Source organism: Geotrypetes seraphini, chromosome 19 (genome assembly GCF_902459505.1).
Source record: "Geotrypetes seraphini chromosome 19, aGeoSer1.1, whole genome shotgun sequence".
In the NCBI taxonomy this organism is placed as follows: domain Eukaryota; kingdom Metazoa; phylum Chordata; class Amphibia; order Gymnophiona; family Dermophiidae; genus Geotrypetes; species Geotrypetes seraphini.
The window spans coordinates 13392250-13409092 of record NC_047102.1 but is presented as its reverse complement, the minus strand read 5'-3'; the positions used below and the strand labels follow the sequence as shown (position 1 = coordinate 13409092).

Below are 16843 nucleotides of genomic sequence, written 5' to 3'. Positions count from 1 at the left end.
AGGAGGGACTTTGACACCCCTGGTCTATATCCTAAATAAGGCAAAACTGATCCTGATGGGCTAGACCAGTGGTTCCCAACCCTGTCCTGGAGGACCCCAAGGCCAGTCGGGTTTTCAGGATAGCTCTAATGAATATGCATGGAGCGAATTTGCATGCCTGGCACCTCCAGTATATGCAGATCTCTCTCATGCCTATTCATTAGGGCTATCCTGAAAACCTGACTGGCCTGGGGGTCCTCCAGGACAGGGTTGGGAACCACTGGGGGCTAGACTGGGCTTTGACAGCAACTCCAGTGCCAGGCAGAATCCTATGGTCTGTGTCCAAAAATGGCAAAGACAAATCAGAATCAAGTATGCATCTTTTATATCACATGCTGGAGAAGGGAAGACATCTGAAGTTTGAAATTAGTCAGTAAAATGTTGTTACTTAGCAACATTGTTGGTTTAATCATGTATCGACAATGATTGGGACTATATTGCAGCCAAAATTATAAAACTATCTCTTCCAAGATTACATCATATATAACTGCCTACATGTGGTTTGGAATTAGGGCAAATTGCCAAGTGCCCTGAAGGAGTATAATTTGCATGGAGTGATGGGTGTAGCTCTGACCGCCTTATAGGGCAATCTGGTTGGATGTGCCATCATTTAATATGGCCCCGATTCTATATTAGAGAGTTGCATGGGGACAAAAATCCCACCAATCCCCGCCAGGATCCTCTCCGTCTCCACCCGTCCCCGTCAGGATCTTCTCCGTTCCCACCCATCCCCGTAAGGAATTACCTCCATCCCCGCCCGTCCCCATAAAAAGCAGCAATTACTTCTGACAGGATCATCAATTCCACAGTTTCTTTTGTGTTTGCGCTGCTGTTTTCCTTGTGGAATCTCTTTGATGGAACCCTTTTTTTGTTTTCTGTTCAGGTAATTAACTTATAAACCCCTTCTTTTACTAAGGCTGACGTGTCCATTATATTATATGGCGAACCCTGCTTCCAAAGCTTTCCATCCCCGTGGGAGTCCCGTTGGCTAGAGGGGGGTCCTCGTGGGAGACCCGTGGGCCAGAGGGGGGTCCCCGTGGGAGTCCCGTGGGTTAGGGGGGGATTCCCACGATCCCCGTTCCCGTGCAGTCCTCTATTCTATATATGTTGCCTAAAAAACTTGTGCAGCGCTAAGTGGGATTCTATAAAAGTTTAGACTCACACTAGTTAGCCCTGCCTAAGTGGCACTAAAACCACTCAACCCAGCGGTATATATCACAATCACAAAAATAGTATGAAATACCACTTATTCAAAACAATACACATCAGTATTGTTAGCCCATCAAAGTTTATAGGCTTACTTTAAGGCCTCAGAATCAGAGCCTACGCACAGCAGTTAAATCACAAGCTGAGATGATCCGCGTAGTTGTAATACTCCTGCTCCAATCATTGGCCAATAGTTACTTTTTTTAAGGTGTTTATATAAAGCTAATTTAAACCCTTCACCAAACACTTCTGAAGTTAAACTAATTCTTCAAAAACAATCAGACATCTTCGGGAAAGTACTGTGCATATGTTTCCAAAATTTGAAAAAATATAGACCACAAAACTTATCTTATTGTTGGAGTCTTTTTAGACACTTCATGTCATTAATGTCTGTCTGCCGACGCAGCCAGCGTTTCGCGGGAATTACATTCATCCGCTGCGTCAGGGCCACCAGGACATTAACAATCACAGGCTCAATCGATTCATTCGGTCATAGATTTGTAACTTTTAGGCACACCATATTTATATATCAACAAAGGGAACAAATTAAATGAATCATTAATCTTGCCAAAGGTCACTGTTTCCAATATCTCAGGGCTTCAACAGTAAAAAAAAAAAAATCACCAGAGTGCTTAAACACATACATATATTTATGTCTCCTACTGAGAGGAAAGGATATCGAGGAACCATCATCGCACTTCAATTGTTCCCTCCACCACCTATATTCAAAAACATTTTAAAAAAAAAATCAGTCACTTATCTGAACAAGCAGGTGGTGATATGACGACTCTCCACATTTTCAGTGCTCCCGAATCCTTTACTCCCACAAACAGTGCTCAAAAACTCATTACGCGCCTTAATCCTTCCAGCCAGTCCTAAGGCCCGGCACGCGAAGCGTTTTAGCGCAGATTTAACGTGCACTAAATCAACGCGTTCACTACCCACTGACGCGTCCATAGGACAACACGCACGGGTTAGCGTTTAGCCCGTGTTTAGCGCGCCTCTGTTAAAGAGGGGATAAGAATTCAGCGCCGCATTCTTAAATTGTTTCAGGGGGGGTTTGTTGATGCCAATTAAGCCGATTAATAAAGTTAGGTGTGGATCCTGCACTTAGGTGACACTAGGCGGCCGCAATTACAATGCCTAGCGGCGCCTACTGTAGGCGCCATTTATAGAATATGGCCCAAAATGAATAGTAATGAACAAAACAGCACCATTCATAATCAGATTGAATTAAAGTAGCAGAATGCTTGGTTAACCAACCAAATTTTGGTCGGTTTATGGAAATATAAATTCCTCTACATCAGGGGTCTCAAAGTCCCTCCTTGAGGGCCGCAATCCAGTCGGGTTTTCAGGATTTCCCCAATGAATATGCATGAGATCTATGTGCATGCACTGCTTTCAATGCATATTCATTGGGGAAATCCTGAAAACCCGACTGGATTGCGGCCCTCAAGGAGGGACTTTGAGATCCCTGCTCTACATCCATCTAATTTCTAAAGGGAGATTTCACAATTTTAGTGCAGTGCAAGCAAAAAAAAATTCAACTTCTCGTTTTTAAAGAGCAGAGATAAGGTCAGGACCATATATCATGATGTAAGTTTTTATTTGGAAGCAGGAGTCAGAGCCAGAGTTGGTACGTTTTTAGTGACTCCAGTTTCACAACCAAAACTCCGACTCCACAACCCTAAACACAGGCACATATCCTTTCAGATATGTTGACTAAACCTTCTCAGAGTTTTATAGGTCAGCTTAAGAGTTTTAAAGCTACCTCCTGTAATGCGGAACTGATATTTCATATATAGATATAAAAACCACATCAAAACCATTCCAGCTGCCCATAAGAATTTTGCTGCCATATCATAAAACAGAAATAGCACAAGAAGACTGAAACTGAAAGCACTATAGCCCCAATTCACCTGCCCCATGCACAGATGGACTTCAACTTAAAAGCACCCACCTGGGGCAGAGTAAGCTTAAGATCTGAAAGAGAGGGAGGGAGCAGACACAGCGCCGAGTGTCTTCAAAGAACACCTGATCTGCTTGCCCGAGGCAGCATGCAGGCTCCTGAATGAGATTACAGAAACGGCCATTGTACTTGAGCACAATTAGGTTCGATCTAGCTGCAAGATAGTGCTGTTAAACAAGGCCTTGAACCACACAAAGGTGCAGCTGGGGAAAAGGCTCTTATTCTTCACAGAAAGAATGATGCTTTCAAAAGAGTTTCAATGCAAAAAAAAAAAAAAGGAAGATCTATATATGTTCAAAAAGTCACTTGGTAAAGAATGTTTACTTTCCTTGGGTCCTTTCAGGAGAGGTTGCCTACATGACATAATTTCAGTAAACACTCTATTGTTCAAAAGGGAAAAAAAAAAAGATACTCAAAGATGAGGGAAGGCAAGTGAGATCAGGAAACAAGTCCAAAGCTGCAACCATAACACAACCGTCACTTGGATTTGCTAACCATTAGTGCTGCCAAACCTGAAGCAACACGAGAGAGAGAGAACTCTTCCATGCACACAGCGCTACATACAACAGTGCACTACAAAGTACAAAAAAAAAAAAAAAAAAAAACCACCCAAGACCCAGAAAAACAAAAGCAGCTTTTAGAATTTTCTGCCAACTCCTTTCATCCTTTTTGGGGTGTGACCAGTCAGACTAAAGGAGGCTAAGCGTATCTGCATCTAGAGACCATGCCTAATGAGAGCTATAAAGATTCTGCTTCATGGGAAAATAAGAAGCCTGGAAAATAAACAGTTCCTGCTGCTGCACATTGCAAAAAGTAAGAGTTCTGGCTCTCCTGCATTCAGTTCCACAGCAGGGGTGTCCTGTTCCTTTCCAAAGGATGTGACAAGTCCCTTCAGCAAAGAGAAGCTCATTCTGGACAGAGAGGGGTAATTGGAGGAGTAGCCTACTGGTTCAAATAGTAAGTTAAGTAAGAACCAGGGAAGCCAGGTTCAAATCCCTCTGCTGCTCCTGCTGATTTTGGGCAAGTCACTTAAACCTCCATTGACTCAGGTACAAACTGTAAGCCCTTGAACTACTGAGAAAAACATGGGTTAAATCCAAATTTCTTGCTGTACCTTTTAGCACATCTAGCCTTTACATAGTAACATAGTAAATGACAGCAGATAAAGACCTGAACGGTCCAACCAGTCTGCACATTCGCTATTCTCATTCAAAATACAAGATTAAATTAACTTGTCTCTTCTTCGATATTTCTGGGCCATAGACTAAAGTCCACCTTGTATTGTCCTAGGTTCCAAATGCTAAAGTTGCCATCTAAGCTCACTCCAGCCTATCCAACCATCCCGTTGTTTGCAGGATATCTACTGTAAAGTCTGGCTAGTAACGTCTTCATGTTCCAAGTAAGTGGAGTTCCCATTGATGCCCTCCCCAGCCCATCCTATATCGACTCACCAAATATGGGACACAAACCGTACAAGTCTGTACAATACCAATAGATTAGCAGTTCTTACTAATTTTTAAGTGGAGCCACTTTGGATCCAAATGAGCTGAAGGAGAGCCGCCAAATGTCTTCCTATGCAGGGCCATGACATTACCGACCAGTGTGTATCAATGACATCCATTTCCATCAGCCTGCCTTCAGATTTTTCATTTGGAGTATCACCAAGAAAGGAAGCATTTCCAAATGCATTCTCTTAGTTTAATGAGAAATGCCTTGTCCTTCAAGCATTCTGCTTAAGGTGGAGCTTATTTTTGAAGGTTGTAAAAGTGACTGTCCTACCCCATTATTTTGTTTGCATATATGAAGAAATATTTCAGGCAACACGAGTTAAATTGGTGAACATTTACTAAAAACTCAACACTGATATTCTGAAGGCATAAAAAGTAATAATTATGCAATCTGTATAAGGCATTCTTGAAAATGGGCAGTTGTGCGCCAAATTTGAAATGATATAATCTCCATAGGTTCCCCTCTTCAAAGCAGTCTCAAGAATACTGGCCATTTGTTGACCAAGAGAAGTATGATACAGGAAAGATGGATGAAAATGCATCTGGGTTCTGAACTATTCAACATTCAATTCTGCAATATCAAAGACTACATAACAAGTTTTCCAAACACTTGTGGTAGAACTACTTTGGCTGGCCCTATTTGACAGCCAAGCAGGTATTTCACTGAAGAGGCTAATGGTAAGTGGCATGAAAAATAAGGATGACATTGAGTAAGGTCATACCAAACGAAATTACTGTGGACCTAAAGTTATGCAGGGAAAAGACCCTTGAAGATATTCTCTCATTCAAGTCTAAGACATTGTTTCAAATGATGAAATTTCCAGATGCATTTCTCAATGTAGGCCTAGATCTGTTGGAGTCTCAAGAAGACTTCCAGCAGGCTGTGAAGACAGTGTGTGCCATTACACTGATGAATGATAATGCTGAACATGGCATTGCTGTCATTCAAGAATACAGTGGCTTCATGACAAAAACTGAGTCACAACTTCAATTCATATTGTAAATTACTGAGCAGCACTGACAGATTTATCCGGATTACAGGTTTACAGATTACAGGTTTTATTTACTTTATATACCACTATGTCACTTTAAAGCAAATTTCTGCAGTTTACCATAAAATAAATACACAATCATAAGAAAAGAACTCCGTAATTCAGACAGATAAAAGCCCAGTCCATAAACCACACCAAAGAGTACCCATATAAGATCCATAAAAACCACATCTCAATCAAGTACAAAAACCCAATAAAATCCAATATAGTATAAAACGATGCAATGCTCTCTGCGGTTGCATTTCAATTCCCTTCTAACACAGTGTCATAGGCCTGCTGAAACAGACAGGCTTTTAAACTATTTTTAAACCGAGGTAAGGATTGTTCTTCCCTCACATCTTGCGGAAGAGAATTCCACATTACTGATGCTGCATAGAAAAATGCACTTTTTCGGGTATATTCCATTTTTGCATGTTTGACTTCAGGTACCATACTTCAAGAAGAGTAGAATGACTTAAACGTAATTCGCATGAGGGCGTATAAGGTTTTATTATCTTTGATAATGTAATTAGTACTCCTAAATGTAAAACTTTAAATACCATTAGCATTAATTTAAATCTCATACGGCAATAAACTGGTAACCAGTGACTAAAGTACCAACAATAGGGTAACATGGTCACGTCTACCAAAACCATTAATCCATCGAATGGCCACATTGTAAAGTGTTTTTAATTGAATTGAATTTCTCCTTGTAATATCAATCAACAATGAATTTGCATAATCTATTTTTGACATAAACAGTGTATGAGGCTCTATTAACAGATCCTTTGCACAACATCTGCAATATTGCAAAACCTTGCTTAACAGTATTATCTACATTCTCTTCAAAGGATAGTGCAGCATCAATTGTTACTCTTAAAATATTTAAATGTCGGCACATTTCATGCTATATAACCCCATGAGGGTAACCAGGAATTGTAACTTATTTGCATACCCGAAGATTTTAGGCTGTAAATTTAGGTCTTTTTTAGACATGCTGCTCGCATTTCAAGCAAGTAAACAACAGTCCTGGTGGGGTAACTATATTAGCGGAGCCATGTTGTCTTACGGCGCCTTCCAAAAAGAAATTAAGACATTTGATAAATTTATCTCCTAATTCGAGGTTTTATTCTCAACATAATAATTTTACTGCATTAACTTAAATATTTTTACTGTCTTTTTAGTTAATATGCTGTATTCTTACCATTAATTTTGTATTTCGCCGATTATCCAGTTTTCTCTTTTGTGTAAACTGCCTAGAATTCTTTTGATTGAGGCGGTATAGAAAAATAAAGTTATGTTATGTTATTTAAATATTTGGGCGTAATAGATAGCAAGAAATAGACATTAGCAGGATTATCCTAATCTTTTCTTAGGCTTACGTGGCTGGTGTCATGATTGTTACAGTTGTCCAGGTCTCACCACATCTGGGTAGGTAGAACAGATGTTTCAACCATCATGCTGTGCCATCAGTAGTATACATAGAACCCCTCTTTTTGGTGATGGGACGCTGCATGCAGATAACAGTTGGTATGGGTGGGTTTTCTGTATACTGTGTGTCCCAGGCTTCCATCTGACCATTTTCTAATCATTACATCCAAAAAGGCAAGACATCCATTGGTCTTGGTCTGCATTGAATTTTATCTTGGAGTGGCTTCTATTCAATTGATTTAGAAATTCAGAAGTTTTCCCGTCCGTGGGGCCAGATGACAAAAGTGTCACCTACTTAGCAGAGCCACAGTTTAGGTTTGAGCTTAGCACTCTCCAGTAGAGTGGATTCAAGAGACCCCATGAATATGTTGGCTACCACCGGGAAGAAGGGGGACTCCATCGCTGTGCCTTCTGTTTAGGCATATTACTGTTCCCGATACTGAAAGAAAGTTGTCTTTAAACAGAAAGCTGCGAGGTTTGCCCATTCCATTGGTAGTCCATGTGTCAGTGGCTTCTGGTTAACACCTGGATTGCTTCATCCACTGGGATTTTGAATAGGCAAACTCTTTGTCAGTTTTGACGTAATTTCTGTGTCACTTAGTTGCAGGCCAATGATGATCTCATTGAGATGGGCAGAATCTCTAATGTTTGAAACTATGTTATAATAATAATAATAACAGTTTATATACCGCAGGGCCGTGAAGTTCTATGCGGTTTACAATGATTATAAGGTATTACAGATGGAGTGGAATAAACAAAGTTCAGAGTTGGTGAATAACAGTTCTAAAGATCATTTGTTGAGGACTAAGATTGTATAGATCAGTTACCTAAGTACTTTAGGAACAGATGTGTTTTTAGGCGTTTCCTGAATTCCCGATAAGTAGTAGGCACGAGCAGTTGTTCCAGGTCTTTACCCCATAATGCTGCTTGATGTGAGAGAAGATGTTGGTGATGACTTTTAAATTTACAACCTCTAACCGGTGGAGAAACAAAGTTCGGATGTGAGGTTCTCTTGAATCTGTTGGTTGTGAAGGAGAAAAGGTCTGTTATATATTTAAGGGGCTAAGCCGTAAAGTATCTTGAAGCAAAAACAACCAAACTTGAATTTCACACGTGCCTCCATCGGCAGCCAGTGTTATCAGTTAAAGTTCCTAACTTTTGGGCTAGATAACATGCTACAAGGTGGGTTGGAGAATTGACTACACTTACAATGGGTCATAGCGGAACTCCCAGTTTATGGATCTTTGGATTGTATGTCAAAACAGGATGGAAGCTTAGCACAGCAACATATTGTTATATATACAAGCTTAGCATAGCATGATAAACAGTATACAAATGTGCTAGCATAGTATGCCAATAAAGAAAGGCAAAATGGTATACTAATAATTTCTATAATCCAGCCTGATAATTCAACTTCAATGACAATATATAAGGACAATATATATATTGACAGATTCAAACTAAATGAGAGTGAGCAAAGATTTATATTTATGTTAGACACGATTGAGCCGCGCGGGCTAAACAATGAGATCGAATGGGGAACAGTGATGTAATCGGTATGGACCAATGAGCCACAGGGGGCGGGACTTTTCAAGCAATTACGAGGGAGGATTTAAATCCGAATCTAAGGACGCCGCCGCCATCTTTAGCTTACAATTAAGTTGGAGTCGGATGACGGCGGCGACCTTGGTAAGTTTTGAGCTCTAAATATATATATATTTTTTAACCTTATGGGGACTGTACTATATTTCTAAAAAGGGGGCAAGCACAACTATATGTTACAGCTTCTTTTCTGTTGTCACACAGGGAGACCCTTGATAAAGCACCTTTGTGTGAAACATGTCGGGTCTGACTCCCGGGTTGGCTGAGATAAGTACCAAATACACTTTTACACTTATTTAACTCAGAAATAAACACGTTTAAACAACAAAAATTTAAAGATAAGACTACAAAAAGGATATCAAATTGACAGCCAATGATGAAGCACCACAATTTGCTTCCCACGGTTTAAAGTTTATTACTGTGGAGGAGTGGTGGGGCTGAGGCGTCCTTTTGAATTCTGAAGAGATGCACTAACACCTAAGAAATCCAGAGCCTATATATATTGTCAGCATAGTATGCCAGACATAGTTTTATACATTCAGTGGAGCTTAGCCAGCAGGGAATGGCTCCTGGATGGATAAGTCCTATTTGGCTAGCTCTCTGCCAATATTCAGTGGGACATAGCCGGCTATCTCCCACTGAATATAGGGCTTGTTGGTTGCTGCCAATTTTCATTAACCAGAAATATTCTCCCTGCCCTTAGAGGAAGGTGACAAAAATGAGGTAGAGGGTTTGCGCCAAAAAACGTAAGAGACTAAGGATCTGAACATATATATTCTAGAGGAGAGGAGGGACAGAGGAGATATGTATGATACAGACATTTAGATTCTTGAAAGATAGTAATATAGAACCAAATCTTTTCCAGAGAAGGGAAATTGATAAAACCAAAGTGCATAAATTGAGGTTGCGGGGTGGTAGACTTAGGAGTAATGTTAAACATAGAAACATAGAAATTCCGACACTCTGGTCATTCTAGTCAAAAATCGTTTGTAAATTTCTAGGGCATCCTTACACTGTCCTTTCTTCATTTCAAAAAATTTCTCTAATAAGTTAATAATTCCATCATTGTAGCATGCAAACAGAAGAGGGTGGTTGATGCCTGCAATGCCCTCCTGAAGGAGGTGGTGGAGAGGAAAACAGTGACAGAATTCAAAGAAACATGGGATAAACACGGAGGATCTGTAATTAGACAATGAATGATATAGAAGATGGAAGAACTAAGGCTGGTACTAGGCAGACTTGCACAGTCTGTGTCCCGTATGCGACACTTCGGTTTAGGATGGGAAGGGGAGGGCTTCGACGGGAACCCCAGAAAATTTGGAATGAGGATGGTGCTGGGCAGACTTTCACGGTCTGAATCCTGCAAACGACAAGACGGTTGGGATAGGCTGGCGTGAGCTTCGACGGCGACTCCAGTCGCTGGAACCGGGCGGACTTTAACCCTTTATGTGGCATTGTTGCTCTTATGGGAGATCAGCATCTCCAAATGCCTGTTACTTGGCACTGTCGCTCTCGTCCAACATCAAGTTCCCTAAAGCGGCCGTTTCACCATCTGCCAATGAAAGGGTTAAGGTCTATGACCAAGAAATAACAAAGAGACAATTTAATCATGAAAACTGACTTGCATGCAGTTACAGGTCTTTTTATCTGCTGTCATTTACTATGTTGCTCTCCATTCAATCCCACATTAGGAGTACCCCACCCCCCTCCATCCTCCCCAATGACACCCCCCAAATCGGGCCCAGCCTTTCCTTCCCGTGGGGGACCCTTAAGACTGCAGCACACAATCCTGAAACCGTCTCCAAAGCACGCCAGCGCCTCACCCAGGTACTGCTCGCCGGGCAGGGACAGCCGCTCCGGGCTCATGGCCAACGCGACAGGCCGCCGCCACCCCCGGCCCTGAGTCACCGCCGGCCGCCGGACGCGTCCGTTTCCATGACTCCGGCCAGGGTTGCGGAGGGAGAGGTCCGGCCGGAAACAGAGGCCGCGCGGCACAGACGTTCCGGGAGCGGGCGCGTTCTTTGCGGGAAGTGCGGTCGCGCCTCAACCCGAGCCCAGGGTGATGGACCGTCGCTTGTGCTTCGAAGGAGTTGGTCCTGGTAGGGAGTGAAACGCCTTCACTTTGTCCAAGGAGATGATTTGTCATGAGTGTAGCATCCCCCCCCCCAATCATTTTGGCAAAGTTGGCTCCTTTGAAACATATATAAAAATGTATTCCCAGTAAACCCACTAGCAAATAATGTATGCATCTTTACTGTCTGGAGGATTTTGCATAAGTTCCCTGGTTATGAATTTTCATTGTCATCGGGGAACAATTCTGTAATTGAGCGCCTCCATTTAGACGCCTAAGGGCTGGCATTAATGGCCTTATTTTGAATAGGAAGCCGATATCAGCAGTTGCCTAGGAAGCGGCCGCCGGTCGCGTGTCAATCACGCGTCGGCGTCCTATTCCCAATGGTGTCTACACTCCTGGACAGACGCCTTAACTCAGGGGCCGCAAAGCCCCTCCTTGAGGGCCGCAATCCAGTCGGGTTTTCAGGATTTCCCCAATGAATATGCATGAGATCTATGTGCATGCACTGCTTTCAATGCATATTCATTGGGGAAATCCTGAAAACCCAACTGGATTGCGGCCCTCAAGGAGGGACTTTGAGATCCCTGCCTTAAATGTAGGCCAGCATTTTGCAGGCCTACATTTAAGGTGTCTGTGTCACATCTACGGAGGTGTGTACCGACACTTAAGACTGCCCAAGGCTACTTCCAGGCAAAACCATGTCTACGCCTGTTGCTCGCGCCGGCCTGGTTCCCCTCTGAATCACTTCCAGGTCACGGGGCCAGGAAGTGACGTTAGAGGGAAATCCAACGCTGGCGCAAGGAGCATGCTTGCAGAAGCCACTCGCGATGGCAAAGATTAAGAGGTACAGGATGGGAGAAAGAGTGCAAGTGTGGAATGGTGTCATTGTTGACTACAAGCTAACTTACCATGATCAGATCAGTGCTGTTGTTAAAAACAGCTTTTATAGACTACGTATGATACGCTCCTTGGCAAACTTCCTCGAACCTACCCACTAACTATCCTGATACACTCTCTTGTAATCTCAAAACTCAACTATTGTAATTCATTTTATAACGGTATAACACAAAAAGAACTATGACGTCTTCAAATTGTACAAAATAGAGCAATAAAATGTGTTACGAAAGCCGGGAAATTCGACCATGTAACACTGCTTTTGATTAACGCACACTGGCTTCCTGTCTCACGCAGGATTACATATAAAATATTCTTACTAACATTTAAAACACAAGCATCTAATGCCCCTTTATTCATACACAGACTTCTTATACCCTATTCCCCCTCTCGATCGCTAAGATCAAACGAACAACATCTATTGTCTATCCCTTCCTTGAGAATTATCAACACTAGACATTCAAACATTTTCTCCGTAACAGCCCCACTACTTTTGAATTCCATACCGACTCACTTGAGGGAGGAAAAATCTATAGACCGATTTAAAGGCAAACTGAAAAGTTTTCTATTTAAAGACGCGTTTGATCTTTCATAGGTATTCAGGATTTCTCATCCGTCTTCTAATTTTAAGCTATCTTTCATAATTGGATTTTCTCCTCCCTGTTGTTTTTACCTTTCATGTTTTTCTGTCCTATAACTAATTGTAGTTCCTACCCCTTTCCCCATTTTTCTGTACGCCTGTCCATTTCTTTTTGTGGCGTAGATTTTTAATATGTCTGTTATTATATTGTATGTATAACTCTATTTTTTAAAAAAGTCTTTGTATATCGCTTAGAAGTTTGATAAGTGATTTAATCAAATTTTAAATAAAACTTGAAACTTGCCTTACAGTTCTGCCATCATATCCTCTTCCTTTAGGTTGATTCTGTGACTCCTGATGTAGGCTTTTTGGAGCCAAAACACAGATCATGTTGGGTCCAACAGATTTGAACTAATTAAAAATTTACCAGAAGATATGTTTCCCCGGTTGGTTTTTATTTTTGCTTTTTCTCCACTTTTGGGTTTGTTTGTTTTTATGTTTATGTGAAACACTTTGTAACTTTATGCCAAATTCTCCAATATTTTTGGTCCTTTGATTAATATTAAATGTTGACTAAATGAAAATAATGACTAAAGTCATCTTCAGATTTAGTTTATTTTACAGCCTTAAAAAAATAAAAGAAAAATGGAAATGCAGATCATCTGCTCTGTTCACCTGCCATTAGGAAGTATCCAGTATATATCAACTTTAAACCGATATACATCCATCCTGCCCTCAAAAACTGACACTACGTTCCTGTAGGACTAGGCAAACTAGGTAGCTGCCTAAAGCGCTACGGGGTGGGAGCAGCATCTGTAGCAGTGTGAAAGGCCAGGACTGTGATACATTCATCCATCAGTGCTGGACCATCAGGAACATGGAAGGGAGGGACGGACAAAAGTGGTGCTGGTCCTACCCCTGCTGTTACTTGTGCTACCCTTGTGACCTAAACTGGAAGCTTCTGTCCTTAGAACAGGGTGTGGGACTTTCACACCCCTTCTTCATTTAAATGAAACCCAAAAATCCCTAGAGTAAGACCAGTGCTGGACAGACTTCTACAACCTGTACCCTGAAGATAGCAAGAACAGATCAAGTCAATGTATGCACAAGCAAAATTGCACCATACCATATGCCATGAGTTTATCTTGTTGGACAGACTGCATGGACTGTGCAGGTCTTTATCTGCCGTCGTCTATTATGCAATTATGAACCCAATAATCAAAAAATGCCAAGCTCCTAGCCGATCTAAGTGCCTAACTTAATTTTTCCATTAGGCTTAATCGGCATCATTAATTGAAAAGCACCATTAAAAAAAACAATTTAAACAAATTAGTTAGCTGGTAGGTGCCTACCACTTCGAGGTTGGCATTTATTCCGAGGCGCTTACCAGAAAGTAGATGTGGTTAGGGACGGATTCTTGGCAGATTTGGGGCGTGGTTTAACCTAGGCACACTCGTTTAAGCAAAAAAACAAACAAACCCTGGCATAAATGAGAGTACGCCTAAGGTTTCAACACCTACTGGTGTCTAAGACTGCTTAGACGATTGTATAAACAGCGCCTAGCAGGTGATTGACAATTGCGCTCCTCGGCATCTAGAAGTTAAGCACCATTTATAGAATCAGGGCCAGAGTGCTTAGCTTGGTTAAAAGTGTTTGTGATGTTAGACTGTATAGGTTTTACTGCGTTCTTTATTCTTGTGTGTCACAAGGAAAATATCGGTAATTTTCCAGGATATTGGACCCTGAGGATTGCGCCTGAAAGAGTGATTAATACTAGAGAAAAGTTAATAATATGGCATGTGGGACTCCTGTTCATCTTGCACATTTTGTAGTTTATAAGAATGGGAAACATTGTCAGGGTTTTCCTGAACTTTTAGCCCAGGTTGTATTCTCTAATGTGGGAACCGCACCAGGTTCCAGGCAGTTCCTCAGTCACAGCACTGGTTGCTCATGGTTTAGTTTATAGTTGAAAGACCACCAGGCTTTCCATAGATCATAGTGAATTCAATTAAAACAACGGCATCTGACATTCATCAAATAAAACTATTCATTTGATTAGGAATACATACAGATACCTCGGCAACCAAGTTCTATCATCCTCGGAGCTCCACTCCAAAGGCTTTCTAAAGAAAAAAAGTGGTTTTAATAAAATCTTAAATTTCTTCTGGGAGGGGTGGAATCTTTATATTTGTGGTATCTTCCCCCAACAAAGCTGTCCAAGTTCAGTGGATTAGAGGGCACTTACATTCGGATTTGCTGAGGACGCCCTATAATTCACAAGTTTTGTTCTCAATGTACACGGCTGTTTACTTTTAGGTTTAGCATGCAGATAGAGGTGGATCCTGTTTTATTTCTTCATTTGCCACCAAATTCATTGCCTGGTTATGTTAAAATTATGTTACCTTGTATTGCCATTATTCAGTGGGAGATCGCCAGAAGATGGACTCCTCCCTTAGTTCCAGACACGCTTTTCTTAAAGCATGCTTTTTGGGACGCTTATTATTTGGGTGTCAAAGGCAAGGAGGTAACACTCCAAATGAAGATCAGACTGGGTACATCAATATGGAAATTATAAGTGCTTTTATAATCTTAATCCTCTTATTTTTCTCTTCTTTCAAAAGATCATTAATATTTATCTGGGTCTTCTTACATTCTTCATGTTAAAACCATTTACTTTTAAACTGATTAATCATTCTTAACATTACCTCTTTCCTTGAATCATTTTAAAATAATTAAAGCTTTTTCTATCAATTAATTTTCTTTATATTCTTTCTTAATTGACCCTATCCCTGTGTACAAACCTTAAATGTTCCTTTTTCTTTTTTATTTTATTAATTGTATAAATTGTATTTCTACCCTTTACCTACTTGTTCCAGTTTGTATTAATAGAACATAATGATTAGTCTATAATTTTGTCTCATTTGTATTTGTCATCCCTGGCTTTTATTGTACATTACAATTATGTAATACGCATTGAAATATTGGATTTTGCGTAAAATCAAAATTTATTAAACTTGAAACAATCATAGATGCAAGATAATATGGAAGTCTCATAATAAGCTCTATGCACCAACACTAGTAACTTAAATTTAATCCTGAATTGTATTAGAAGCCAGTGATAATGAATAATAAAGGTGTGCAATGTTCACGTCTATGAGCCTTGCCCAGAAACCATATTGCTGCATTTTGTGATGTTTGGGATTGTTTCAAGTTAAGAGTGACCAGTGTCAATGGTTTCTGCACCCTCAGCAAAGGCTACCTTTTCTGCATGACCGGGGTCAGTGGCTCTTGTCCTACTAGCAGAGGCTACTGTACATCCTGTAAGAGAGAAGAGGAATAGGAGTTCCAGCAGAGTCTGCCTCAAGGCATTTCTTCCTTAACAGGAATGAACCACACTCCTATGTCAGGGTATGAGGGGGTGCTGAAAAGCTCTCAGCCCAACCAACTTCTTGAATTCTGAACGTTATTTTGCCAACCCAGCTTAAAAGAGGGTTATTTTATTTCGCAAAATGCCAATTTGCAGAATCGTAATGCTATGTTTTGACATTGTTTCAGATCATTGATTGAACCATGTAAACGAAAAGTGTGGAATTTTCAGGTGTGGAACTCTGAGCCGTCATGAAGTTCCTATTCCTGCAGTAGAAAACTCCAAAGGAAATCCGTGAACATATGATGCAAACATTGAGTGACGAATGCCCATCATACTCCACAGTGAAAAAGTGGTGGGCATATTCTCAGCATGGAGATTTCGAGACCGAAGATGCGGCAAGGTCTGGGAGGCCTCAAACGATGTCAACTCCTGAAATTGTTGATCATGTCCATGACCTGATTGTGGCAGATTGATGAATATCAGCTAAAACACAGGTACTTGGGACCTGTCTTGGCCACTGTTGGAAACAGGATACTGGGCTTGATGGACCCTTGGACTGTCCCAGTATGGCAATTCTTATGTTCTTAACATTTGCTGAGACTCTACAGATATCCAGGGAATGTGTTGAGTGTATAATTCATAAGCAGCTGGATATGCAGAAGCTGTCAGCCAAGTGGGTGCCCAAATGTTTAAATGCTGATGAGAAACAACATTGAGTGGACATATACAAGTTGATTTTGCAGCATTTTCAAAAACCTGGTTTCAACTTTTTAGAACGACTAGTTTTATTGTTGATGAAACATGGCTACACCGCTATGATCCAGAGACAAAACAATAGTCCGTGCAATGGCGGCACTTAGGTTCTCCTAGTCCAAGGAAATTCAAGACCCAAAAGTCAGCAGGAAAGGTCATGGCCACAGGGTTATGGGATCAGGAAGATGTTGTAATGACTATCTTCCAAGGGGGCCAAACAGTTAATGCAGAATACTACCGTAACTTGCTGTGCCCATTAAAGGAGGCATTGAAAGAAAAAAGGAGAGGGGAAGCTGCGGAAAGGAGTTCTCTTTTTGCAAGACAATGCACCTGCTCACAAGGCTGGCAAAACAATGGATGTTTTGACACATTTGGGGTTTTAGTGC

The 16843-nt window shown here is 41.1% G+C and overlaps 2 protein-coding genes across 3 annotated transcripts in view; one reads left to right on the top strand and one right to left on the bottom strand.

Annotated features, from left to right (window-relative positions):
• C19H11orf49 (chromosome 19 C11orf49 homolog) overlaps window positions 1–10823 on the bottom strand; it is a 79063-nt gene extending 68240 nt beyond the window's left edge. The window contains exon 1 of one of the 2 annotated variants that reach the window (XM_033928228.1): window positions 10610–10823. In XM_033928228.1, the coding sequence (XP_033784119.1) occupies window positions 10610–10652 (43 nt within the window). In that variant the 5' untranslated portion in view covers window positions 10653–10823. The remainder of the gene's footprint in view (window positions 1–10609) is intronic. The other variant, XM_033928227.1, reaches the window with a different exon arrangement.
• Window positions 10759–16843, top strand: part of LRP4 (LDL receptor related protein 4) — a 163138-nt gene continuing 157053 nt past the window's right edge. Inside the window, exon 1 of the mRNA XM_033928224.1 lies at window positions 10759–10885. Coding sequence (XP_033784115.1) covers window positions 10849–10885 — 37 coding nt within the window. The 5' untranslated portion in view covers window positions 10759–10848. The remainder of the gene's footprint in view (window positions 10886–16843) is intronic.